The 27919-nt window shown below is 48.8% G+C and overlaps 2 protein-coding genes across 6 annotated transcripts in view; both read right to left on the bottom strand.

Moving 5' to 3' along the window:
* Nucleotides 1-216: 216 nt before the first annotated feature.
* Nucleotides 217-17065, bottom strand: AP5S1 (adaptor related protein complex 5 subunit sigma 1). 5 transcript variants are annotated; one of them, XM_025876329.2, is made up of 3 exons: nucleotides 16975-17065; nucleotides 15727-15917; nucleotides 217-14453 (listed from the first exon to the last, which is right to left on the bottom strand). In XM_025876329.2, exons 2-3 carry the CDS (start codon nucleotides 15900-15902, stop codon nucleotides 14027-14029), a joined length of 603 nt encoding a protein of 200 aa, XP_025732114.1. In that variant the 5' UTR covers nucleotides 15903-15917; nucleotides 16975-17065; the 3' UTR covers nucleotides 217-14026. The 5 variants fall into 5 exon arrangements, with proteins under 5 accessions (XP_025732114.1, XP_025732117.1, XP_025732113.1 ...); XM_025876332.2 differs by having other exon boundaries at nucleotides 217-13404; nucleotides 14101-14453; nucleotides 15727-17059; XM_025876328.2 differs by having other exon boundaries at nucleotides 16358-17059.
* Nucleotides 17066-24949: 7884 nt separating this feature from the next.
* Nucleotides 24950-27919, bottom strand: part of CDC25B (cell division cycle 25B) — a 9686-nt gene continuing 6716 nt past the window's right edge. Inside the window, 5 exon segments of the mRNA XM_073878333.1 lie at nucleotides 24950-26266; nucleotides 26416-26527; nucleotides 27235-27368; nucleotides 27581-27679; nucleotides 27837-27899. Coding sequence (XP_073734434.1) covers nucleotides 26126-26266; nucleotides 26416-26527; nucleotides 27235-27368; nucleotides 27581-27679; nucleotides 27837-27899 — 549 coding nt within the window. The 3' untranslated portion in view covers nucleotides 24950-26125.

Raw genomic sequence — 27919 nt, 5'->3', positions numbered from 1 at the left:
GTGTCGGACTCTTGATTTTGGCTCAGGGCATGATCTCAGGGTCGGGAGATCGAGCCCTGCCTCTGGCTCCGCACTCAGTGGGGAGTCGGCTTGAGGTTCTCTCTCTCCTCAAGGGGAGGGGTTAAGAAGTTTGGCCAAAATCACATGCAAATGCCTGCATACATACCTATCTTCAAAGCCAGTGCTCCCAAACTAAACCACAGGAATATGCCTGAACACTTTTTAGATGAGATTTTATTACTTTATTGGTAACCCTGTGGATACTTCACAACATTCAGCATTTACAAAATGTTATTATCACACCTGAACTCAACTAACTATAATAGAGCCAGCTCTGCCTTGTTTAGCCACGACAGGGTAAACGTCAATGGGTTTGAGAATTCCTCCTGCCTGCTACCTACACCAAATCCATGACCTCATATCTAATTCTTGCAGGAAGAACATGGGAGTGTGGTGACTGGCTTCCAAATGCAGTTATCACCCCTGTCTCTAACCTTGTGTTAAAAAAAAAAATACATCTTCCTCAAAAATACAATGAGATACTATCTTAGTCCATTTGGGCTGCTATAACAAAAATACCATACACTGGGAGGCTCAGACAACAAACACTTATTTCTAGTTCTGGAAGCTGGGAAGTCCAAGATCAAGGTGCCAGCAGATTTGGTGTCTCATAGGGGCTCACTTGCTGCTTCAGAGACACAGTCTTCTTGCTCTGTTCTCATGTGGTGGAAGGAGCAAGGGAGCTCTCTGGGGTCTCTTTTAAAAGAGCACTAATTCTATTCATGAGCGCTAAACCCTTATGACCCAAATCACCTCCCAAAGATACCACCTCCAAATACCATCACATTGGGGATTGGGTTTCAAAATATGTATGGGGGGGACATAAACATTTGGTCTATAGCAGATATAAACCTTTAGGATGGCTATTATAAAACCAACAAACAAGAAAATAACAAGTGTTGGCAAGGATGTGGAGAAACTGGAACCCATGTACGTTACTTGTACATTCCCCAACTGAAACTCTATACCCATTAAACACTAACTCTCAGGGTGCCTCGGTGGCTTAGTCAGTTGGGCATCTGCCTTCGCCTCGGGTCATGGTCCCAGGGTCCTGGGATCGGGCCCCTCATGGAGGGTCCCCTGATCGGCTGGGGAGTCTGCTTCTCCCTCTGCCTCTCGCTACCTCTGCTTGTGTTCTCTCTGTCTCTCTCTCAAATAAATAAATAAAATTAAAAAAAAAACCCAAATGTGGGACATTCAATAGGTGTCTAGTTCAATACAGTAGCCACTTTGCATGGCAGCCATTTCCCACAAATTAAATACCATGTAAAACTCAGTTCCTCAGCCCCACGAGCCACATTTCAAATGCTATTTTTATATGGCTAATGGCTGCCATAGTGTACAGCACAGATACTGTGCATTTCTATCACTGCAGAAAATTCTATTGGAGAGTTTTTAAAAAAGGTATACTGGACAGCATTGATCTACAGAATAACTCTCCAAAAATGTCAAGGAAAGACTGAGGAACTATTCCTGAATAAACCAGAATAAAGAGATAGAACAACTGAAAGCAATGGGAGATTCTGAACTGGACCCTGAAAACGAAAAAAAGGACATTGGTGGGACAAATGAGGAAATCTTACTAAGAGTTTGGATTAGTTACTAATACTCCATCTGTGTTAATTTTCTGGTTTTGATCATTGTACTATGGTCATGTAAGATGTAAACATTTTATTATTTTTGCAACTGTTTTGTAGGTCTGAAATTATTTCAAAATGAAAATTTTTAAAGTAAATTAAATGTAAAATCATCCCTATCTGGCTATTTATATTAATTTACCTTTTACTGTCGACTGCATTCCACCCCATTTCATGAGTAGAGTTCATTTTGGGGGTTTTTGAAGTTTTTATTTAAATTCCAGTTAGTTAACATACAGTGTTATATTAGTTTCAAGAGTACAATATAGTGATTCAGCACTTCCATACATCAGCCAGGGCTCATCATGACAAGTGCACTCCCTAATCCCTGTCACTTGGTTCGCCCATCTCCCACCCACGTCCTCTCTGGTAACCATCACTTTGTTCCGTATAGTTAAGAGTCTGTTTCTAGATTTCTCTCTATCTCCTCATAAGTAGAGTTTATTGATTGCTGTCCAATTATTAGTGGAAGGGCAAGAGAGTGATTTATATCCCAGGTGCCCACCCCCGCCCCTCCAGTGAGGGCCTGTGCGGTCCGCCTCCATTTTAAAACTCATAAGCAAACAGGGGGCCCAAGTCCCCTAGCCAGTGCTACTACGAGGGTTATAGCTCATATGTGTTGACTCAGCGGCCACCAGCTCACGTTTCCCCCCAGAGAGCAGAGTCAGGCCCAAAGAATAGTGACAGATGGCCCCAAAGGCCCCCAAAAGGGAAATGTTCTGACGTCTGAGTCCCTTCGGGGAACTCTCCAAGACTGAAAAACAAAATATAAGCCCTGCCTTTACAACCTTGTTTCAGATAAGTTTTTAAACTGCTATTATTTAAACTATTTTATTTTTCACACTGCCAATTTCATTACAAAAAAGTTATATTTTCAGTAAAGCTGAGGAAAAATTATATGCTTATATAGTTAATATGGGGAAAACCAGAAATGCTTGACGAAGAAAACGAAATCCGTACTCCTAAGGCTACCTCTCGAGAGAAACTGCCAGTGATACTCCAGTGTTGTCTTTTCTTTTTTTTTTTTTTAAGATTGATTTATTTATCAGAAAGAGAGAGAGAGAGACAGGAGAGGCTGGGGGGCGGGGTGGGGAGGGAAGGGCAGAGAGAGAAAAAGAATCCCAAGCAGACTCCCTGCTGAACGCAGAGCCCACAGGGGGCTGGACCCCATGACCCTGAGACCACCACCAGAGCAGAAATCAAGAGCTGGACGCTTAACTGACTGAACCACCCAGGCACCCCACTCCAGTGTCTTTTCTTCTAGTATTTCCTTTCCTGCAATTCAGGGCCTCTGAATCCTCCGGCTTCCAGGAGTTATCCTTGACCAGCCACATGAGATCTCTGGACATAACAGGGTCTGGTATAAGCTCACCTTACCTTTCAGTGGTCTCAGAAGAGGGCGTGGCCCATGTCAGCTTGGGGGTCAGTCCCTGCTGCAGGTGGCTTCTCCGGGGCTCAGTCCCTGTGGTCAGTCAGCATGGCCTCTTCATCAGCCTCAGGCCATTGTTTGCTGGTCACCTGCCACTCAGGCACTGTTCTCCTGCCCATTCTTCCCGAGAACCACTGGCGGAAGTTGCTTGGCAACAGACGTTTACCTGAAATTTGTGGGAAAACAAGCAAATGAGTGCATGGGCAGGATGTGGCTTCCAAGCTACCAGAATTCCTAAAATTCACAGACCTCCCCCAAATACAGGAGCCGTCCCCTGATCACATCCCTCAATGGCCCCAGCTTTCTGCCTCACTGCTGCTGCTGTGCTTGCTTTCAGCCCCTCTTGCTGTCTCTTGTCCTAGGGCCCTTCCCCTAGGATCTGGAACCAGTGCAGAAAACAGAAACCACTGTAGTTATGTTGCACATGAAAGGGCTTTGTTTCTTGAAGCATAATTCTGTGAAATGTATCAATCTTAAGTGTGCCACTTGATTTTTACCTAAGTAAACACCTGTGTAACCAGCACCTGGATCAAAATCTAGAATATTTCTCTCTCTCCAGAAAGTTCCTTTGTACCCCTTTATCGATCTTAACCCCAATTCATTATTCTGATTCCAACACTGTAGTTTAGTTTTTGCCTATTCCTGAATTTAATATAAATGAAATCAAATAATACATGCTGTTTTGTGTCTAGCATCTTTCACTCAGCATTTTTTTTTTAAGTAATCTCTACCCCTAATGGGGGTACTCGAACTCAGATTTTCATGCTCCACTGACTGAGCCAGCCAGGCGCCCCTACTCAACATGTTTTTGACATTCATCTATGTTGTTGCATGTATCAGGAATTTGTTCTTCCGTTGCTGAGCAGTATCCTATTATATGAATATATCACAATTTGTTTATTAATTCTATTTTCTATGGAATATTTGGCCTTCTCCAGGTTTGGGCTACTAGTAATAAAGCTGCTATGAACATTCATGTATAAATCTTTTTGTGGAGTTAAGCCCTCATTTAAAAATTGCTGGACAATAGGGTAGGTTTAGCTTTATTAGAAGCTTCCAGGAGCGCCTGGCTGGTTCAGTTGGTAGAGCATGTGACTCTTAGTCTCAAGGTTGTGAGTTCAAGCCCCACATTGGGCATGGAGCCTACTTAAAAAAAAAAAAAAAAAAAAAAGAGCATCCAAGCAATTCCCCAAAAGTGGTTGCATCGCTTTATACTCCCACCAGCAGTGTACTGATGGTTTCAGGCGACTCAATTCAGTCCTCTACTTCACCAACACTTAACAGGGTCAGTTTTTTTTCTCCCCCCACAGGAAGGAATTTAATACAGAGAATTCATTTGTTTCAAAATTGGAGAGGGGGGAGGCAGCAAGAGGCTGCCAAGGGAGTAAGAGCACATCATCATAACCACAGTCAGAAGTGAGAAGGCCCCTGCTGCCACCCCCAGCTCCACCCGGCTCTGTCTCAATGTCTAGTCAATGCAGGAATGCCAAGTCTAACTGCTGAGACTGGCTCTAGACCCTCACATATTTGTGTCCTTGCTCTCAGCAGAAGTGGCAGCAGGAAGATGGCCTCCACCCCCCAATCTCTGATGGGGCACCTAATTGTCAGATCTCATTTTAAATATGTATTTGTAGTTCTGTGCACATTTATATATTTATGTATTTAATTAAAGATTGATTTATTTGAGAGAGAGCATGTGAGGAGGAGGAGGGGCAGAGGGAGAGAATCCCAAGCAGATTCCCTGCTGAGCACAAAGCCCAACAGGGTACTACTTGGTCCCATGACCCACGGGATCATTACCTGAGCCCAAATCACGAGTTTGACGCCCAACCGACTGAGCCACCCAGGCACCCCTCATTTTATATTCTTAATTTTAGCTGCAAAGGAGTCTGGTAAGTGTATTTTTCCACTTTCCAGCCTCTGCAGAATATAGGAGAGCACCCTGTAAGGAGGTAGGGAGGGAGCTGGTTTTTATCAATTGGCTTTTGCTGAGTAAAAAAGCTATCCCACAATGTAACTGACTAAAATAGCAACCATTTATTTAGCTCAAAATTCTGCAGATTGGTGATTTGGTACTGGTCTTAGCTAGACAGTTCTCATCTTAGTTGGGCTCACTCATGCTCGTTACCAAATCTGTTGGGAACTGACTGGCCGAAGATGGGCTCAGCTGGGATGGATCACCGCTGTTCATGTGATCTCTCACTCTCCAGCAGGCCAGCCTAGGCTTGTTTTCATGATGGCTGGGCAGCTTTCCGAGAGCTCAAAATGTTCTTTAGGGCTCAGCTCCAATATAGCACATCACTTCTGCCACATTCTGCTGGCTGAAGCTAGTCACTAAGGCTGGCCCAGATTCAGGGGCAGTGGAAATAGATTTCCACCTCTTCCAGAACGTGATGTAAAGCCACAGTGCAAGGGTGTGAATAAAGGGTGGAATGAGAAGTCAGGGCAATCAACCACACTAGTCCACGACACCCACCATACCCCCCACTCCTGGAACGAGCCAGCAAATCCCAAGTACCCTCTTTCTTTTTGACAAGCAACAAGATTCCCCGAATCTTACCTTTTCTGTTCCTTTATTTCTTCCTGTTTCCCAGGTTCCTTTATTTTCCAGATCTTCAAATTAATGTTTAATGTAAGCAATATCTTTACTTTCTGAGAACTCATTCTCTGTTGTTCCATAAGGCAAACCTTATGGATGTGAGATCTTCTTGAATCTAATTACTGAGAATAGTAATTAGAGAGGCTTAAAAAAATTTTTTTTTCTATTGTTCCCTGCATGGTTTTCCTCTAAAGCCATTTTTTGCTGTTTGCTTAGTTTCTTTTTTGCGTTGGCAGTCTTTCCTCTAATGTCTGGTGAACATTGTTTGCATTAAGAATAAGGCAATAAGGGGCACCTGGGTGGTTCAGTCATTAAGCATCTGCCTTTGGCTCATGACATGGTCCCAGGGTCCTGGGATTGAGCGCTGAGTCAGGCTCCCTGTTCAGCAAGAAGCCTGCTTTTCCCTCTTCCACTCCCCCTGCTTGTGTTCCCTCTCTTGCTGTCTCTCTCTGTCAAATAAACAAATAAAATCTTTAAAAAAAAGAATGAGGCAATGAAAAGCACCAGGAAGTTCTGTGCACATCCACTGGTTGGCTTCCTTCTGGGGCAGCCAGATGGGGACTGGCCTGTACAAGAGGCCCTGTAGGCCAGAACACAAGAGTCTCATCTCATGTATAGGGCTATTCTGTTTCTTTAGAGCATGGGTGTTTAACCTGGTTCAGGCCAATGACTCCTTGGATTGTCTGGTAAAATCCGGAGGCCAGAGTAGTGTTTTTAACGGAATTTAAAAATACATAGGATTACCCAAAAATCCCAATTATACTGAAATACGGTCATTGAACTATTACACATTTCCTCTTTAACATGGGCACCCAGGGCTCTTTCTGTTGGTGGGATTCTGTATCTCCTGACAGCTACACATATTTAAAGTGTACAATTTGATGAGATTTGACATACGTGTACACCTGCCAAACTATCATCACAATCAAGATAATGAACAAACCCATCATCTCCCAATTCCAAAATTGCCTTTTGTAATTTCCTTGCTTTTTAAATATTGGCCACAAGTGACAATGGTATTAGCAGAATCTGAGACTTGGTCACTAAAAGAAATGATGGATATTTTCATATCACGAAGAGACACCTCAGATTATCATTTATGTATAATGCCATTTAAATATCTTATTTACTGAAATAAACATTTGTCAAAGGGTTTTATGTCCTTTTACTTTTGATCAAGTATCCACCCCAAGCAATGCCCAGAGAGTAAATGCTGGGCTGCTAACTCTAGCTGAAGGCAAAATCTTTGCTGGGCCAAAGATTTCTGGGCCCTCAAGCTGCCGTGGCCTGAATCATTGGGGTGGACATAGAAGGTGTTACTCTGACCACTGCTAGGCTTCATAAACCCAGGCAATTCTTTCAGGCAGAGGAGGAGTTCTGGCCACCCTTTTACTCACCTTTCCCTGGGGCAGAAATCATAGGCCTATGCTAACACCCAAACAAAACGCTCACCTCTTTGAGAACACTGAAGGGAAAGATCATTCCTTCCCCTTAACAGCAATGTAGAAAGCAAGCCAGCCTAAGTTCTGAAATGAGGAGCTCGTAGCAGGATACTTGCAAATGCTACATCACTGCTTCCTTTGCTGTAACAAGCAGCTTATCATCTGGGAAAGGGACGAGTGGTCCTGGGTATACCATCCTTGAGAGATAACAGAAGCAGTGAGTTGTTTCTATCTGCTTCCCAGGAGAAAGAAGTTGTAACATGGTGATGTTGCAGAGTCCCTGGCCCCAAGGGTCTCCTATAAAACACCTACTCATTCATGCATTCATCCATTCATTTGTTTAATATATCTTGGGTGCCTGTTATGTGCCAGGTGCTATGTTTAATTGTGGAAAACAAGAGACACAATGCGAATCCTCCTGGAGGTCACAGCCTGATGGGAAAAAGAAACATTAAATAACACACAAATAAACATATGTAATGGGAGGAGGGTGGAGAAAACTGATAAAAAGTTAGAACAGCTATATCTGCTTCTTAAGGGGTATAATTCATGTCTGGAAGGATAGCTCTTTCTATGGTCCCCTCCAGGCTACACACATTAGTGGGGAAGGGATTCTTGCTTGAGAATTTAATCATGTCCTGTGTTTGTGAGTTCAAAGCAGAATTGAAAATGTGCTTTGAGTTGCTGCAGATGGAGACCCAGAACAGTCTTTTTCTTTCTCTTTTTCAAGTGGACACAGGTATGTCATCAACGGGCAGGCCTGGAGCCAAGCTGGGTAGGGGATGAGGCCCTACTCTGCTCAGTATGAACAGGACAGAAGGGAATGAACACGAATGAAACAAGGCTACTAAGCACAGAGAGCGCAGAAGGAAGCGTGGGGAGGTACTACTTAATGGGCGCACGGTTTCAGCTTCACATGATGAAAACATGCTAGAAACAATGTTCTGACTGTACTTAATGCCACTAAATTGTACACTTAAAAATGGTTAAAATGGTCAGTTTTGTTATATATATTTTATGATAAAAAGAAAGAAAACCAATTTTTAATAAAAAAGAAAGAAGGGAGCATCCTGAAAGTTGATGGGAGGCTGAGGCTCCAGGAGGAGCTAGGAGTAAGAAGACTCCTTTGGGGGGAATGGTCTAGAGATTCAGAGACTAAGAATGTCTAACAACCAATCTTAAGTTTTTTGTTCTTTGTTCTTTAAGATAACTCTCCTCTGTCCCCCCCAAACTTTAGTAAAAGTCTGCTACACCCAAATGCCTGATTTGAGGTGGCATCAAGGGAAAGAACATGTATTCTGAGTCCAGGCGGACACAGCACCATAGAGAGGAAAGGAGCCACATGTCTTGAGACCCAAGTGAGCCTGACACCACCACAGAAGCAGAGAAGACTCGGAGACACATACGATGCTCTGAGGCAGTGCTGAGCGTCCCACTGCAGGTGGACTGAGGGCTCATGCATCTGCCATTGCAACATTTATGGATGCACCAACTCCACAGGGTGGAGGACCTGGAACCATCCAGAGGGTAGAGGTCTGAGTCACACAGGTGAGCCTCATGAACTTCATAGTCTGCAGGCTCTCTCCTAGGCTAAGCTGAACCGGGTCCAGCAGGGCCTCTGCCTGCAGTTCTACCTCATGGAAAATAAGAGATACATCTTCAGGAAGTCATTTTTCTTTTTCCATGCTTTCTGGGATCTGCCATGTTAAAAGGATTAAGAGGTGGAGGGATGGGTGAAATAGATAAAGGGAATTAAGAGGTACTTCCAGTTATAAAATACATAAGTCAACGGAGATCAAAAGTACAGCATGGGGGATACGGTCAATAATATTAACAACGTGTATGGTGACAGATGGTGACTACACCTGTGGGAGTAATGCATAAGGTACAGAACTGCTGAATCACCCTGCTGTACACCTGAAACTAATGTAACATTGTATGTCAATTATACTTCAATAATAATTTCTTTTTACTTTTTTTTTAAGTAGGCTCCAGGCCCAGCATGGAGCCCAAGGCAGGGCTTGAACTCACAACACTGAGATCGAGACCTGAGCTGAGTCAGATGCTTAATGGACTAAGACACCCAGGCGCCCCCAACAGTAATAATTTTTTAAAAGGATTAGGGAGAAAAAAGCCACGGATAACAGGAAAAGAAGAGCCAACTAGTACTTAATTGGAATCCCTGAAGGGAACAAACACAATGAAATACAACAGCTATTAAAGATATAATTCAGGGGATGCCTGGCTGGCTCAGTTGGTTAAGTGTCTGCCTTCGGCTCAGGTCACAATTCCAGGGCCTTGGGATGGAGTCCCAGGTCGGGCTCCCTGCTCAGCACGGGAGTCTGCTTCTCCCTCTCCCTTGCCCTGCTTATGTTCTCTCTCTCTTTCTAATACCTAAATAAAAGCTTTAAAATAAAATAAAATAGAGGCCCCACATCAGGCTCCCTGCTCAGTGGGAAGCCTGCTTCTCCCTCTCCCACTCCCCCTGCTTGTGTTCCCTCACTCACTGTCTCTCTCTCTCTCTGTCAAATAAATAAATAAAATCTTTAAAAATATATATAATAAAATAAAATAAACATTTAAAAAAGTCAAGGCTGGCCCAGATGGGTTCAGTGGTAATTTTACCAAACATTTAAGGAAGAAAATATGCCAATTCTCTAAAATCTCTTCCAGAAGACAGAAGCAGAGGAAATACTTCCTAACTCATTCTAGGAGACGAGCATTATCCCAATACCAAAACCAGACGATATTATAGGAAAAGAAAATTACAGACCAATATTGCTCATGAACATAGATGTAAAAGTCCTCAACAAAATATTAGCAAATAGAATCCAACAATGTATGAAAAGAATTACATGCCATGACCAAGTGGGGTTTATCCCAGGTATGCAAGGCTGGTTCAACATTTGAAAATTAGTTAATGTAATCCATCACATCAACAGACTAAAGAAGAAAAATCATATGATCATAAAATAGATGCAGAAAAGGCATCTGACAAAATCCAACACCCATTCCTGATAAAAACTCTCAGCAAACTAGGAATAGAAGGGAATTTCCTCAACTTAATACAATATCTACAAAAATCTGCAGTCAACATAGTTGTTTTTTTTAAATATTTTTATTTATTTGATAGAGAGACACAGCGAGAGAGGGAACACAAGCAGGGGGAGTGGGAGAGGGAGAAGCAGGCTTCCCGCGGAGCAGGGAGCCCGATGTGGGGCTCGATCCCAATCATGACCTGAGCCGAAGGCAGACACTTAATGACTGAGCCACCCAGGCACCTCTTGCAGTCAGCATAGTTAATGGCAAGAAACTAGAAGCTTCCCCACTAAGATCAGGAACAAGAAAAGGATGTTCCATCTCACCACTCCTTTTTAACACTGTCCTGGAAGTGCTACTTACTCAGTAAGACAAGAAAAGGAAATAAAAGCTATATACATCAGGAAGGAAAAATAAAACTCGTATCTGTTCACAGATGACAAAACTGCCCATGTAGAAAAGATGAAAGATTCAGAAGAAAAAACTGTTGGAACGAATAAAGGACCACAGCAAGGTTGTAGGATATAAAATTAATACTCAAAGGTCATTCACTTACCTCTTTACCAATAATGAACAAATGGAATTGAAATGAAAAATATACTGCTGTTTACACAGGTATCATTAATACCCCCAAAATGAAACTTAGGTATAAATCTAACAAAATAGGTATAAGAGCTATATGAGGAAAACCACAAAACTCTGATGAAAGAAATCAAAGGAGAACAAAATAAGTGAAGAGATATTATTCCCTGTTCATGGATCAGAAGACTCAATATTGTCAAAATGTCGGTTCTTCCCAACCTCATCTATCTGATCTACAGATTTAATGGGATCCCAATCAAATTCCCAACAAGTTATTTTGTGGATCTGACAAACTGATTCTAAAGTTTATATGTAGAGGCAAAAGACCCGGAACAGCCAACTCATTATTGAAGGAGAAGAACAAAGTTAGAGAACTGACACTACCTGCCTTTAAGACTTACTACTGTGTAAAGCTCCAGTAATCAAGACAGTGTGTTACGCGGGCGCCTGGGTGGCTCAGATGGTTAAGCGTCTGCCTTCAGCTCAGGTCATGATCCCAGGGTCCTGGGATCGAGTCCCGCAGCGGGCTCCTTGCTCAGCAGGGAGTCTGCTTCTCCCTCTCCCTCTGCCTCTCCTCCTGCTTGTTCTCTGTCTCTCTCGCAAATGAATAAATAAAATCTTAAAAAAAAAAAAAAAGACAGCGTGTTACGAGCAAAAGAATAGAGAAACAGATGAATGGAACAGAAGGGAGAGCCCAGAAATAAACCCCCATAAATACAGTCAACTGGTCTTTGATAAAGTAGCAAAAGCAATACAATGAAGCAAATATATAGTCTTTTCAACAAATGATGCTGGAATAACTGGACATCACATGCAAAAACATCAGTGTAGACACAGAACTTACACTTCTCACAAAAATTAACTCAAAATGTACTGTAGACCTAAATGTAAAAACACAAAACAATAAAACTCCTAGGAGATAAACATAGGAGAAAAGCCTTTGGACATTTAAAGCACTTTGGATCAATTTAGTGATACTTAACCTGTGCCACTTTGCAGGCGTAGTATCCAGCTGTCTCCTGGACTCTAAGGAGCATCTCGCACCCTAATAGCACCTAGGCAGGTTTGATGAACCTGACATAAGCATAAGAAGTTGTGGCAGAAACCTGGCTCAGAGGTGCTGGGGCAAAAGTGGGAATATATGGAAACAGCAATGGGCAAGCTCACAGGATTAAGGAAACCCATGTACTAACTGGGCATCTGGAACAGAAACCAGGAGCTCAACATTCAGTCTCTGCCATTCTCTGCACACCCATTTCCTCCACCTGGCGGGAACCAAGGATACCAAACCCACCTAACCCCAATTTCCCACAGCTTCCAGGGGAGCAGGGCCTCACCTTCTTCAAGTCTGGTTAGAAAGATAGGCAGAAAGGTTTCAGACCAGCCAAGCTTGCGCTCTTCAAACAAAGCCAGAGGGGCCTGTTCTTGTGAGAACACGGGCACTCCACCAGGACCATTAACCTGGAATGAAGGAAGGGGCAGCCCAAGAGAGCAGACTATGGAGCAGGGGTGACCCACTAGGGATCTGAGGGACATTTCCAGAGGCATGACTTGCCACAGAGTAAGGTCCCTCAAGGTCTTCAAAGTCAGAGGGTGATTTGTGGCACCTATGATGGAGAAGGTAGCCTTGTCCCAATGGCGACGGTAGAAAACACGACATGGCTGGTGGCATTCGCTGCAGACTCAGAAAAGCAAAACCCTGATCATAGGTGCTGTCTGTGTGGGTGTGGGTGGATCCTTCCTGGGTGCCAAAGGGCAACTGATACTTGGCAAGCATGGTGAGGCCAAAACCTGAACCCTGACCACCTAGGAGGCTCATTTTACCTGTGCAAGAAAGTCACACCTCACAGGTAACATTCAGATCATGGAAACAGATGTAAACAGAGGTTTTTTCCAGCAGAATCATTTTAAACCACCACTAGAGCTGCTGATTAAAGACTCTTAATAGGAGTTTGGTGCCCTAGGCACATTCCTTTAGGCTTTACCATTGTGTAGCCAGGCCCAACTCCACACTGCCCTTTTCTGGGGGCAGAAAGAGCCAGGGAATTTGCCCTAGGACCAACTCACAACCACTGACTGAAGGGAATGGCAGACAAACATCCACAGCCCCTCACCCCTCCTGTAAGGTCATTCAGAGGTGACTGTTGTATTACAGGTCCCCAGAGGCATGAAGCACCCTACCCACCCTTGATAATGTACTTGTATGGATTGCCTCCCCTTCCAGTGCTTCCTGGGATCACCTCCCATGTAAACTGCTTGTACCTAATCCTTATCTCAGACTCTGCTTCTCAGAAATCCAAACCAACCCACCACATTTTGGTAGAGAAAACAAGTGCTACCATCCAAAGGAGGCACATACAGAGACAGGGGTGATGTGGGGCATGAGAGGTGGAAACCTCCCAAGATGCTTCTTGGGGGCATATCTGACCATGAAGGCTCAGGTACCCAGCTCAGGGCCATACAAAGAGGCAAATACTCATCAAAGCAAATATGCATTAGCCAATCTTACAGAAACAGGAGCATGAAATCATACAATCAGTGCTTTTAGTTCAAAACGAGAATGACAACTTCATCCTGGCCAGACATCTTGCAACCACCTGATGGTACCTTCTCTCCCTGCAGACGAAGGAAACCTGTGATTATCTCAAGGCTGCCTGTGGGCAAGGGCTGCACCCAAAATGAGCTACAGAATCCCCCTGCTGAATGAATGACACATTTGGGAACTATGGTGGGGCTGGACACTGAACAGGCCCTCACTGACAATATCCTTGTTGATAATGTTGCCTAAGTGGGTGCAAAGGCTGCAGCCAGCTCCCCAACCCTGGGAGTCTCAGATTCCCTTTGCACTGCGATGACTGTGGGCTTGGAAAGAGAAAGTGGGCTGAGTTCCACTCCTCATGCTCCAACACTAGCAACTGCTAGACTGTTTTTGGGGCTGGCTGCTGGAGATGGGAGAAACTGGGGTCAAGGACAGGTGAGGCTGGCCCACCGCAGCAGTATGAATGAGTCACATGGCACTTCCAGGCGTAAGATGTTCTGGGATTCCTCCCCACCACCCTTTGCCCAGCCCCCTTTTCTGCCAGCTTGTGGTGTCCACTTGTCCTGGGTGTGGTACCACACCTACGCTGGGAACAGGCTGGGAAGGAGGCCGATGCCAAGCTTCACCTGGCTGTGTGTGTGTCCATCCATCCCTGTCCTCCCTCCTTGCCCTCTCAGGAAGTCCCATCCCAGGGAGTGGTTAGCGGGGCCACGCAGCACTAAATTCCTTCTCCAGACCCTGGACAAACTGGTCATTGAGGAAGAGCAGTTGACCATGGGGCAGGAAGCGGGCAAGGATGCCCTCGATGCGATCAGCCCGAAGCAGGAGATTGGTGCTGGGGGTCAGCAGCCGGAGGTGGTCAAGGAGGAGGCGTGCCAGCAGCCGGAGTGTGCCCTCAGCCAGTAGCAGGTTCTCGTGGGCATCCAGCACCAGGGCAAAGCCTAATGAGAGCACGCCCAGCCATACCACTGTCCGAGGCTCCTGGAAAGGGTCCCCTGCTGCCAGGCGGAAGGCCCCAAGGGGGGCCTCATGCAGGGGCACTGGCTCATCTGAGGACTGAGGCTGCAGGTCCATGGGGGTCCGGCCAGATGCCTGCTGCTGCAGCCGGCACATGGATTCCACCTGCCTGGGGAGAGTGGGTGGGTCACTGACTTCTGTCATCCTCATGACCACCCTTAGAACTGCTATTAACTCCATTATCTCAGATGTAGAAACTGAGCCCCAGAGAGACTATAAGACCACAGAGCAGAAGCATGAGCCATGACAGGAACCCAGGCTCCTGCCTCCAGGCCCTGAACCGTTTCACTCCATGTGTTCATGAGAAGGCAGGTTTTGAACACAGCCCCTTGGGCCAGGGAAGGGCACCAGGGGAAAAAGACCCTACCCCCACCAGCTTCACAGAGGCCTCCCTAACATAAAGAAAAGCGAGCCATGAGAAGTAAAAGCCATGTTCAGCTGGGCTGTCCAACCTCTCCACCTCCCGTCCCACCCTGCAACCCTCTCCAAACAAAAAAGACTTTCCACTTGGTCATTTAGGCTTTTGAAATCACACTCCGATCCCTCCTGAATCATCTTCTAATTTGGGCTGTGCACAGGCTGGTTTTAAAGGCCTTTGGTTTTCTGTGCCACAGGAGGGGGGTGGAGACCCAGAGGAAAAAAGGGACGGCAAAAGACTAGCACAGGGCTGCCCCAGAATGTTAATCCCCTGCCCCCCACCCCCCTCAGCCACAGAATGCAGGGAGGCAAAGAGATTCTGGAACTTGCTGGCTCCATCTGGGTCTGGGATGGGAAGGTCCAAGGCCGGCCACCACATCTGAAACAGTGTTTCCCAAACTGTTCTCTGTGGATCCCAGGCCTTCAGGAGGCTCTGGGCTCAGAGCTCCCATGTACCACATTCTCTCTCCTCCTTAGGGATTCATAAAACCTACACATATACTAACAGCCCTGAGAAGTTCTGCACTGCAAAGCATGTTTAATCTGTTCCAAGGTTTGCCTACCTACACTCAAATCCCAGCTCTGCCATGTTCTAGCTGCAAAACCTTGGGCAGGTTAAGTTCCTGTGCCTGTACCTCAGTTTATTTATCTGTAAGGTGGGAATAATAACTGTATCTATCTGAATAGACTGTTAAAAGAATTAATGAGTTCATATAAATGAAATGCTCAGAACACTTAGCACATATGTATAAGCTCAATTAATGCTAGCTATAATTGTAATGATGATGACAATAGTATTATTATTTCTTTAACCCCTTTTCACATAGTCCTGAACAACTGCGGATGATTGTGGAAACACTACTCAAACTTTCTGCTTTTTAGTCTGATTCTCTGTACCCCCCCCCCCCCCCCCCCCCAGAAAACCTATCACAATCAGACATGTGTTCAACGAAAGCCTGTGTTACCTGGCCACAGCCAAAATCTGCTCCTTTCGGAGGAGCCTGTCCCGCTCAGCACCATGTGGTCGTGGGTCATCGCGTGAATTCTCAGCACCAAAGACACAGGAGTAGAGCACTCGGCAAAGGCCCGTGTCCTGGGCCAGTGGAGCCCGCAAGGTGTGGATGAGGAAAGCGTGGACCATGGCTCCAGGCGGGCACTACAGGGAAGCCAGAGACCTTGGTGAGATGAGTGTGAAAGCCCAGCAGCGCAGGCAACCACAAAACCTGGGAGCATGACCAGAGGCTGCTGTGGTTGGTCACTGGTCTCCTTCCGCCACCCAAGACGCACTCTCTGCCTCTGAATAATGGCGTCTGGTCACCAGCACTTCTGTCCACAACAGAGTCAAAGGGCGAAGATATCTCAGGCAACCCCAAACCCGGTTCTACAAAACAAATGGCCAGGAATCTTCAAAAGTGTCGAAGTCACGAGAGCCAAGGGACACCGGGGAGCTGCTCCATGCTCCAGACTGAGACGAAGGGGACAGGGCAGCGGAACGCACCTGTGATGGGGTCCCCGGCCAAGAAAAGGGTAGTTTCAACATACAGCATTATTAGGACAACTGGAAACATTTTAGGTAATAGTCTTGATCAATGTTACCTGATTCTGGATGTAGGAGAATGTCCTCGTTTTTAGAAAATACACACTGAAGTACCTCTAAATACACAGATAAAGCGGCATCGTAGCTGCGGCTAACTTAATTATCAAAGGGTGTAAGGTAGCTCTTTATAAGAAAACGCCTTAAGTTTTCCACAAGTTTCAGATTACTTAAAAATAAAGTCTACTAAATAATGGTACTACTACTAACAGCAGAGTCCGCCTGGCTCAGTTGCCGGCCCGGGGTGGGAAGGCAGCGGGGCACACGGGAAGCAAATATCTGGATCTGTAATTAAGGGTAAGTAGACCGTCCGTTTAAATTGGTCAAGCACGGAAGGTTCGCGAAGGCGCTTTGAGACCAGCAGCCCGCTGACCCGGGGCTGACCTCCGGTGACCCTCCAGCCTCACGAAGAGCGCGTCATCAGCCTTGGCCACCGTCTCCCCACACCCCCAAGAAATGGTAGCGTCATTTCTCACGTCACTGCCTCGCGCCAGCCTGCGGCACGATGCATTTAGGCGGTTGTAGTTCCTTGCTCCAGTCAAACAGACCTAAGCGGAGCACCCCGCCCTGAGTGTGCTGCCCCTTCAGCCCCGGGGCCGCTGTCCTCCTGGCGTCATACCCTTCCTTTCCTGCCCGCGGACTTCTGCTAACAGAACGCTCCACTCCGCAGCAGGAGAGCAATGGCGGCTGCGCGGCTCCCGGGCGCCTGCGCACACCAGTCGCGGGCGCGCGCACGAGCTGACGCGCGCGGGGGGGCGGGTGCGAGGCCCCCACGTCGGGTCACGTCAGTTGTACTGTTCCGGGAGTGGGGAGGGGTGGTGTTCTGACGCCTGGACCCCCGGCACAGGCGGCTTTCGCCCTCCGACCAAAGACCCCTTGCTTCGAACTCCCAGCGGGGCCCACGCGGGCTATTCCCAGGCGGGGTGTTAGGGATCCCGCTGGGAGGCCTGGACCAGCCTCGCCCCAGGCCACCGCCCCCGGCCACCGCGAGGGGGCGCAGCGGCCCGGCGTGTGAACCTTCCGGAAAAGGCCGAGGGGGCCGAGGCTCGTGGGCCTAAAAGTGCAGGGCCGGTTCTCGAACTGGTCAGTATGCGTGGGAGTCACCGGGGTGCCTGTTAAAATGCAGATGCCTGGGCTTTATTTGTGGAAATTGCGACTTTAGGAGAAAGATGTTGGTGGGGGAGGGTTTGGGGTTGTGGATTCCCACAGCGGGTTAAGACCAGGCTTCGTTTTGGAGTAGAACGATTAAAATTTGAACCCACCCTGCCACCAGCCATGTGTCCCTGGCAGGTGAGTCACTTCGTTGGGCCCAGTGAAGCCCCGTAGGGTTTAGCAGGCTGACCAGTTTTTCCTTTCATATTCCCGCTTCTGACAAGGTGACCCCTCTTTGAGGGAGGCCATCAAAAGTACAGTGAAGAGAGAGGGGGCACTGCCAGGCACCAGCCTCCAGAGCCAAGCGGTGGGATAATAGCCCCAATTAGAGGCTCAGCCCAGAGGTGTTTGGGGCCCTGCAAGATCTGTCCTGAGCCTTACAGCCTACATTCTCTTTTACCTCTTGACATGTGAACGGCTCAAGTTCTGTGCCTCAGAGCCTCCACACTGGCTCTTCCCTCAGCCTGGAATGCCCTTTCCTACCCTTCTTTTGCCCTTCAAAATGTGCTCAGATCAAAACTTAGGGGAAACCTTGCCTGGACTGCCCATTAGCATTCAGTTGCCTCCTTTGCACCCATTGTTGAGGGTCTGCCTGTGGTGGTGATGTTTTCCATGGAGCATACCCAGGCTATGGTACTCATCCTCCTTCCCCAGGGCCATGCACACTTCTTGGTGACTGAAGAAATGAAGGGCAGGGCAGCCCAGGCAGGGACTCTGGAGCCAGGACCCTTCCAAGGGCAGGGCATGTATTCCGGACCCCTCTAGCCATAGGACGTGGGCAGGGGGACACTGAAGGAAGGCTAGAGGAGGTGGCCAGGGGGCAGACCAGGGCATGTGGGCATTTTGACCACAGGTACCACACAAATATATTTATAGGTGGATGGGCAGGCCCAGGGATGGTGTGGGGATTCAGTCACAAGGCTGGGGGTCATGTCATGTTGGCTCAGTTCCTGGTTCCTGGTCCCTATCACTCTCAGCCAGAACCCGTGTCTGCTAGCTGATTACAGCAGAGAGCTGGCAGAGGGCTCTGGTTGCTTGGGGCCAGCTGGCATCTGGAACACAGTATTCTAGCCTCTGTCCACTCCTTGGGCAGTGAATCTACTCCAAGTCCCAGGCCACTGAGGGGCTGGCTGGCCTTGTATGAGGTATGTGAAGGAGACAGCAGTGAGAAGCTAGCCTGAGCCACTACCGTGGAGGGCTGTGGAAGACCCAGATGGAGGTGGTGTCCTGATAAATAGCAGAGTCAGGTGCCATTCCTGACTTTTTGCAGCCCTCAGCCAACCTGTGCCTTCCAAGTCAAAAGCTCTGTGCTGAGGACAGCAAGGCAGGAAGGAACCTGGGTCCCCCAAGATGCTGCAGAGCCTTCTTGCTGAAGGAAGAGCACACATGTTGACTTTGCTAAACAGCTGTGTGGGGTTGCTGTTACATACTAATTCATTCCTAAGTGAGGCAGCATGTGAAGAGGTCAGGATGTTGCCTGGCATACGGTAGGCACTCAGTAAATCAATAAATGTTGACAACCATTAATACAGAGGCAGGAGAGGAAAAGGTGTCAGAGAGGTGTTGGTCAGCTCTGGAAAGCAGGTGGGGCCTTCTGGTCTGATGGGAGTCCTGGTGCTTCTTGGAGTTATCAGACCTGCCCTGAAGACAAAATGGAACAGTCTGAGTGTGATGGAGGTAGCAGGTGTTGCATGTTCTTGTGTGAGGCTTTCATAGTGGTTACCCTATAGATTGCGGCTGGCCAGGCATACAGGAGGTACAGATATGGGTTTGTGGGATATGGACAGAGGGAGAGAGGTGGAAGAAAAGTAAAATTAAAGAAAGCACTACAAAAAAAAAATTAAAGGAGCTTCAAGGAAGCAAGTAGCTGGATATAAGGCCTGGCCCACCTGTCTAGAAGTGGCTGGGGAGCACACCTTCCTGTCATTTCCCCTCCCCTCCCTCTGGCTATGGACAGAGGTGCCCATCACCCCACTCTCCATCCGTGCTCTTCTCAGCGGTCCTCTGAATTGGGGTGGGGGGCTGGTATGCCTACAGCCTCTTGCGTTGGCCCCTTCCCCAGACTCCCACCCTCCACAGCTGTCTGCCCACGTCAGGACGAGATCTACCCCACAATGCCCCTTTTCCAGTAGCCCTTGGTGCCCACCAATGCAATGTGTGCACAGTGACCGACACTGATTGAATGTAGAAAGCAGGTTCCATTCCCCAACTACCCAAGCCACAGCGGTGTCCTGAATCGCTGGTGGGCAGTCTGGCTTGGGCAGTTCTGCTGCTTCTCCTGGACATCAGGACCAACCCCTAGGTCCTGCTTACACACCTCCAAGGACAGGGAGCTCACTCCTTGGAGACAGCCCCGTTGGTTTTTGACAGCTGGAAACCCTTACTGATGATCTTTACAGACCTTGAGTCCTCAGGCCAGACTAGTCGAGCAACCACCTACTTCTGGGTGTGGGGAGGGCAGTTGGGTGGAATCTGTCAGCCCCAGGCAGTGGATTTTTTTAATGACTCCCTGATTAGGATGTCTAGTCATTTCTTAAAGAGTAGAGCAGTAAACTAAGAAGAAAGGATCTGCTTTTTTGAGAATCCCGGCAGGCTAAGATTAGGTTGCCCTAGAATAAAGGGGACCAAAGTCAGACAAGCCTTGACCTTTCGTCCCCCTCCTCCTCCCTAGGCCACCTCAGAGATGGCATTGCCCTGTGCATGCGGCCCCCCACTGGCCACACTCCCCTTCCACAGCTTCCTAACTGCTACCTGGACTGGTGCAGTAGGCTACCAGCCTACACACAACAGCCGGGCTTTTCTCCTGCAACCCATCACCCAGAGGCTTGCCCATGTGCAGAAAGGGAGGAAACCCTGAGCCTGGACCCCTCTCTTTTAATTGTCTTCAGGTTCTTCCTTTTTACTTGTCTGATCTTGTAATCCTCACACTGGCCCTAAGTCATAACAGCTCTAGCAGACTCTTGTATGGCACTTGCTGTAGACAGGCTCTGTTCTGAGTGCTTTACATACAGTAACTCTTTTGATCCAAACCGCAAGGGGCTTTGAAGGAGGGGCTTTACAATCCCCATTTTACAGATGTGGAAATTGAGGCACAGGGAGATCAAGTAACTTTCCTGATGTTACACATGTGCTAAGGGAGGTGTGCATGTCAATAAATTTCAGCCTGCTTCCTCCCTTCCCCTGGTGTGTCCCCTTCTCCCCTGTCCCCTCACAGTCACCCCAGGGGCTGGCTCAGGCCCTGCTCCCAGCTCCAGAAGGCCATAAGCCTCTTCCAACCGCAGCCCTTCCTACCTCATACAACCCAACCCTGGGAGCTCCATCCCACCCTCAGGGAGCCCTGGGCCCCATGGAAGCAGTCTTGGCTGGGCTCCAGCAGGATGAGGGCATGTGTGATTCGTCCTTTCAAACAGCCACGCTTCCCGCATGGCTGACAGCCAGGAGGCCCCACGAGGCGGCTCAAGCCCAGCCACGTGAGGCTCCCTCCCCTCCCGCTGCCCCAGGCCCTGCTGACTCAGAGCCTCGCAGCCACCCCCTCCCAGGGACATGTGTGGGTGCAGGCTAGGTGGGGCAGGGGCAGCCCCTGGCACCCCACAAATCCCTGTGTGGGTTGGGTGGGAATGCTTCTTACCTTCTGTCCCATAACCAGCTGATTTCTCTGAACAATGGGCTGTGAACAAGTCCACATCCTGCAGTGTTCTCTCAAGGCATGACTCCTGGCCATAGACCAGCAACTTCTCCGTCATTACTCAACTTCCCTCTCCTGATTGTTTCCAGATTCCACAAGGCCGTGGACCTCCCTGTCTAAACAGCCCTCCTTTCTGCACCAACAGTTTTCTTGCCTCTGGAAAGTGGGTGCCTCTGTGTTCAATTCCAAGGATGAAGACTGTTTAGAAATCCCAAGTCTTCTAGAAGGCTGTGAGCTGTTGTCAGTGGATGGACTCAAGCCAATGACATCCAGCCAATTAACTCCCAAAGAGTCACTTTAACTTTTTAAAGAATCTGACTTGAGGAAAAACTGAAGACTAAGATTTCCATATAGGAGAGTCAGAAATCAAGCTGGATTTATAGCACTTGAACCCTTGCCTCTGCCACCCCATAGCGTGTAGGTTCAGGACTGAAGAGAGCTCTTTGCTACATACAACAATCAGATTTTCTGGCTAAGAAAGAGAAATTAAAACTTGCCAATTTTGCTGAGCATATGGAGCAACTAGAGCTCTCAGACTCTGCTGGTGGGAAGGTAACATTATAGCAACCACGGGGAAAACGCTAAAGCTGAGGGAACACACCGTGACCCAGCAGTTCCACTCCTGGGTATATTCCTAGTACCCTTTGAAATCATCCCAAGTAATCTGTCGAGGGCAGAATGAAAATGCTCTATATCCTGATTGTGGTGGTGGTTACACAACTGCATGCATTTGTTAAAACTCACAGAACAGAACCGTACACTCAAATCAGTGAATTTGACTGCATATAAATTATATCTTAATTTTTTTAATGTGAAAACCAGAAGAAAAGAAATGTAGAATGAATAATCCAATTTAGGAGTATATCTGTATGATGGAATATTATACAGAAATGAACAGGAACAAACCCCCTGCAGAAGGAAACAAAAATGAATCTCAAAATCATGCTGAAAGAAGCCAGACATAATGGACACCTGGGTGGCTCAGTCGGTTAAGTGGCTGCCTTCGGCTCAGGTCATGATCCCAGGGTCCTGGGATCGAGGCCCACATTGGACTCCTTGTTCAGCAGGGAGCCTGCTTCTCCCTCTCCCACTCCCCCGGCCTGTGTGCTCTCTCTCTAATAAATAAATAAAATGTTAAACAAAAAGGAAGAAGCCAGACATAAGAGTATGAACTGTATGATTTCTTGTGGACGAAGCTCAAGAACAGGAGAAACGACACCGTGATAGAGGTCAGAATAGTGGGGACCCTTGGAGTGCAGGCAATGGGGAGGGAGCATGATAGACCCTCATGGGATTCTAGAAAGGTCCTGTATCTTGAGCTGTGTGGTGGTTCCTTGGGTCTGTGCTCCATGCTTAAGATGTGTGCCCTTGATGAAATGGTTATTCTTCAATTTAAAAACAATTTTTTAGGGATACCTGGGTGGCTCAGTCAGTTAAGCGGCTGCCTTTGGCTCAGGTCATGATCCCAGGGTCTTGGAATCGAGTCCCGCATCAGGATCCTTGCTGGGGGTGGAGAGAGCTCCCTCTGCCTCTGCCCCTCCCCCTGCTTGTGCTCGCTCTATTTCTGACAAATAAAATCTTAAAAATAATCTGTTTTTTAAAAATTGTTATTACAAGTGACCCAGTGAGCAATTCAGATGATGTCCAGACCCCACCGGTGCCCACTGACTTGGCCAGCTCCCCGCCTGCGCCTGGCTCCACGAAGCTCTTTAACCATGTAAGCAGGCTGCACATGGCTGCTCCTGGGCTGGAATTCCTGCCCCGCCCTGGCCCAAGCAAAACAACCTTTAAAACTGGCTAGCAGCCCAGGTTTTTAAACTGCTTCCTTGCCTGATCTGCTCCCCTTTATGAGCAGCCAGGAAGAAAGTTACAGCTTCTCTTGCTGGGGGCGAGGAGGAATTGGAACACCTCTGCCCCAGCCCCTGAACTTCCCAGGAGTAGATGGGGTCCTGGCCTGAGTTGGAGGGGCAAACCTCTGGCATTCCCTTGGACCTTCTATGGGGGAAAGTTTTGTTTCCTGGCTGAACCAAGGCCCTCTCCCTGCCCCCTCCTCATCTTCCCCTACAAAATGAGCTATCTACCTACCTGGTAAGCTTAGGAGACAATATGTATAGTAAGTGTCTGGAACAGTCTAAATGCCCCATGACCACAGCTATGATTCTGATGGTGGGTATGATGGGGACAGATGTAGCCTCAGATGTCAGCACCTGGCACACAGCCTGGGCATTGTTAGACACTCAGCACCCATTGCTCCCTCCTCCCCATGCGGCCTGATCCTGACCCATGGAGTGGAAATTGGACACCCAGAGCAGAAGCCAGGCAGCCTAACCCCACCCCCTTGGCTGGGACCAAGGCAGCAGGTGAGGAGTGGGAGAATCCCAGGCAGCTGAAATGCTTGCTTGGCTTGTATCTGCTGTGTGACGTGGGGGCAAGTATATGCCATCTCTGAGCATCCCGCAGCCTTCCTCCTCTGTTGTATGATCAGGAAGGGGGTGGGGGTGCTTCCCGAGACCATGTAAGCAGAGTGGAGCTGGCAAATCTCAGTTGGAGACTGCCCAGGGCTCTCTCTCTCTCCCTGTTTCTTCCTGTTCCTCAGGGGTCTACACAGATATTTTTCCTTTTCTGGGGCAAGTCCCCTTGCCCAAATAAATGTTGTCCGTGGTATCACCTCCCTGTTCAATGGAGAGGGTTTCTGGAGCTTTCAGAGCCCCTCCCACCCGAGCAAAGGCCTAGAACCTTCAGACCATTAAAGTCACACCCCAACACCCCCCACCCATTGTGCCCTTGTGGGAGGGGTGTGTTGGGGGGGAAGCCCCAGCCTTTGGGCATAAGAATCTTGGGGGAAAAGCTGGAGACAGGGCAAGCGTTATTTATACTCAGTCTAGGAATCTGGAGTCCCTTGTTTCTCTGGTAGGAACTAGCCTCCATTTTCCCATCTGCAAAATGGAGTGAATAATCACTGGCACTGCCTAGTTCAGAAGGTAGATGAACTTTGGCAGAAAGTGGTAATGATGCCTGACATATTGTATGCACTCTGTATCAGGCAGTACCTTATTTGTACATGGGCAAAGGAAGCCCTACAATCACAGACTCGCATTTGGGGGCCGGGGTGCCCTGCAGTGGTATTCTGAGGGAATTTCCTGAGATACCAGGTTTGGGCCTGGGACCAGCTCTCCCAGATTGGCCCTTTTCCACTCTCTTGATCTTGAACTTGGCATCTCCTAGGTGGTGGAACCTCTGCTGGGTGCTGGGGATATGGAGAAAAGTCATTTCTCTGAATGGGGCAGGAAGGAAGGCTTCTAGGAGGAGGTGACATTTGAAATTGAGTCTCAAAGGAGGAATAACAGTTGAGGAAGAACATTCCTGATCATGCAACAGATGCAAAGCAAGGAAATGTGAAGAACAACGTATGGGGGTTTGAGTCAAAAGAGGTGAGAAGTGGGGCTGGGGAGGGCCCAGGTCCTAAAGGGCCATGCCAGGAGTCTTCTTAGTTTATCCTGAGGGCAGTGGGGAGCCACTGACAATTCTTGAGCAGTGACAGGGTCACGTTGGCTTTCCCGGTGCAGTTTAGGAAGGGTGAGCTCAGAGGTGCTGGAGTAGCTACATGAAGGTTAAGTGAGGCTGCCTTGGGGAAGAGAATGTGAGGCTGCCTCCACAGGAGTCTTCTGGCCCCAATCTGCTGACCTGTCCTTACCCTATCCCACCATCAGGGTCTGCCAAGGTCTGTCAAAGGCCCACAGGACATGATGCTGGTTACTCAGCTTGCTCAGTGCTTTATTGAACCAAGGCCTGAACAGATGAGTCAACAGGACCTTCAAGCACAGCCCTCCATACGTCCTGAGATTCAGAATCCAGATGTGGCTTTGTCCTTGGCTTCACTGCTTCCATGACATTTCGTCTTGAATATTTCCAAACCTTAACATGTAAAGATTTTGTCCACACAGAGACACATATATCCTTGCTGCAGGTGGTCACGCTCACTGAAATGCTTCCACTCAGCAGTTTGTGTGTTGCAGGACATTGGGCATCCGTGGCTCTCCATCCATCCACCATCCATCCATTCGTCCATCTGTCCATCCACAACAAGAGAGCAGCAAGTTCTGACCAGTCAGACCCCGGAGTTCACAGCAGTGGGGGCTGGGCTGCCAGGGGCTGAGGATGCAGACCTTAGCCCTTGCCCAAGAGCCCCAGGGAGGTCATCCCTTTCTGATGCAACAGAAGCCAGGGTCGAGTGGCTAATGTTTGGAGTCTCTAACCCAAGTGGAGAGAGGAGCCTAAATCTCAGCCTGTGCATACCCTGAGATGGGCAACAAATCAGACGAACGAATCAAGCATGCAGGTAACACTGAAACAGGAAAGAGTAAGAGCTTCTGTTTGTGCTAGAGGTGTTCACGTGGAAGGACAGGAAAGAGAGGAAGAGAAAGGGAACATGGCAGACACACCCAAGAGTGCCAACGCCCCGGGCAGGGAGAGGTTCTGCTTTGGCCCATCCCAGTTGGGGGGGGGGGCGCTGTGGACTTTCCCCCAGCTGCATACAAACAGAGTGCCTAGGAAAGAGGGGGGGCTTTTCTGGACACAAGAAGACAAAGGGTAAACTCAAACAAGGAAGGAAAAAAAGCAAAAAGGTTCCTGCTGGACACAAAATACTTCCTTTGAGCTGGACTTAATCCAGTTTCACCAAGGCAACAGGCTGGGCTCTCCCAGGGGCTGGGCTGGGGTTGGGGGTGGCACGAGGATATGGAGTATGATCGCAGTGAGACATGGGGAATGGGGATTGGGGATTGGGGCTGGGGGCAGATGCACAGGACACCCTCACTGTCCTTCCCCTGGATGGCAGCTGGGGCCTCCAGCAGACCCTCAGCCCTGCAGGCACCCGGGTGGCTGGCACCCAGGCAGTGAGGCAAAGAAGGTAGGCAGGACCGGTGCTGGCCCTTCACTGGTCCTGCAGGCGGCTACAGAGCTCCCGCCGGCTCCGCTCCCCAGCCCAGCTGCGGGTCTTGAGGCGGAAGGTCTTCAGCTCGTCCCTGAAGGCTTCGTGGTTCATGGGCCGGTAGTCCTGGGGCTCACAGAAAGTCTGGGGGACAGGATGGGAGGGTCAGTCAATATGGGGGAATGGGAACTTTTAGAGGAAACCTCCCTTTTCCTTGGGCTACCCACTGGCCGAGCCCTTTCCCTGCAGTCCTGCCCTCCCACGAAGGCTTCAGCCACCCCGACCCATGGTACCGGGTGCTGCGGGAAGAACTCCTTATAGCCGCCCTTGAGGATGTACATCTCAGGATAGTAGAGGCTGGGGTAGTCGTTGGCGGCTCTGTCACGCTCCCTGATGAAACGACACCTGGGACCAGCAGAGGTGTAGGGATCAGAGCTGGGAGGTGTTGCAGGATATGCCTCAGGGGACCTGTTCTTTGCACCCCCTCTTTTGTGGACCTTGGAGAGCTACAGAAGGCTTGAATGCAGCAATGTCAGCCATAAGAATGCTTTTAGATCATCTGGCTACTGGATCCAGAGGAGATTGGGGAGATGGAAGGAAGGAGGTAAATCAAGGGAGTTGTTTCTAGAAGGCAGTTCACAATCTTTGTTAGAGATAACTAACCTGGACAGCAAAGGGGGACGCATAAAGGACAGAAGTGGACAAAATTTGAGAGATCTGTTCAGGAGGTCTGGAGAAGACTTGGTGAGCATGAGAGGTGGGGAACAGATAGATCAGTCAAACCCTGAAAGGCTCAGCATCACTGAGGCCTGGGACAGGGCCCTTGGATATTAAGGACACTGCTGGAGACCTGGAACCAGATCTTGAGGGGAAGGGGTGGTGACAATGGATGGAGGGTGGATATAAGGCCTGATGGGAAGGATGGGGAAGAGATGGGAAGAGGGTGCCATGCACAGGAAGGGAGGGTGGGGTCTGCTCCAGGTGCCAGGAGACTAGAGGTCCTGATCTAGTCGGGGCTGGGGCTGGGCTTGAGCCTCTTGGGCATCAGAGCATTCCAGCACCCCAAAGCCTGGGCAGGAAGGTCAGGAGCAGACATTAGCTAGCTGACTCACATGCGGGGACCGCGCTCAGATGAGAATTCACAGTGGAAAATGAGGATGATTCTCTTGTCCAGATTACAGGGTGTGATGGGGCTCTGTAGCAGGAAGGTCTCAGCATCCCGTTCCAGTGGCAGATTCACGGCAGTCTGCCAGGGGAGTGGGAGGTCAGGCCACGGCCCTGGGGCTGGGTGGCTTATACCTCCCCATGCCATCCCCACCTTTCAGACGTGTGATTCCACCTCTTACTGGACAGGATCCTTCCCCGTAGAGGGTGCAGCCGCCCTCCACGGATTCACCCTCCCCGCAGAAGGACAGAACTGGTGGGTCTTCAGGGCCTGTCCCCATCAGCCTGCCTCACCTTGATGTGCCCGCCTTCATACTCGTAGGGGTACCTGCAGTCCACAATCACAAACCTCTCCACGATGTTGCTGAACTTGCCTGCCAGCAAGGCTGCCATCTGTGGGCCACAGAGGTGGGTCCCAGCAGGTCAGGCTGGCAGGAGGGGCCTGACCCCAACCCTACCACCGGTCTGGCCTTGCAGCCCATCCCCAAGGAAGGTGAACAGGCAAACAGCCATCCCAAGTGTGCCTGGAGAATGGCTCATCCCCAAGTACCGTTTCTGGGGAGATGTACTTGAGATCTTGGTGCTTCCCATCCACAGTCTGCAGAAGGAAGGCCTGAAGGGAAAGGGGGAGAG

The sequence above is a fragment of the Callorhinus ursinus genome, unplaced genomic scaffold, assembly GCF_003265705.2.
Source record: "Callorhinus ursinus isolate GAN/ISIS: 27379988/994484 unplaced genomic scaffold, GSC_fseal_2.0 scaffold29, whole genome shotgun sequence".
NCBI classification, from domain to species: Eukaryota; Metazoa; Chordata; class Mammalia; order Carnivora; family Otariidae; genus Callorhinus; species Callorhinus ursinus.
Note: the sequence above shows the minus strand (reverse complement) of the source record. Positions and strands in the feature narration are given on the sequence as shown.

Excerpts from the sequence above, each read along its gene's own strand:
- AP5S1 (XM_025876329.2), bottom strand. The coding sequence starts at position 15,902 with ATGGTCCACGCTTTCCTCATCCACACCTTGCGGGCTCCACTGGCCCAG. Across the intron at positions 14,454-15,726 it reads CAGATTTTGGCTGTGGCCAG|GCAGGTGGAATCCATGTGCC; the intron begins GTAACACAGGCT and ends CACTCTCCCCAG.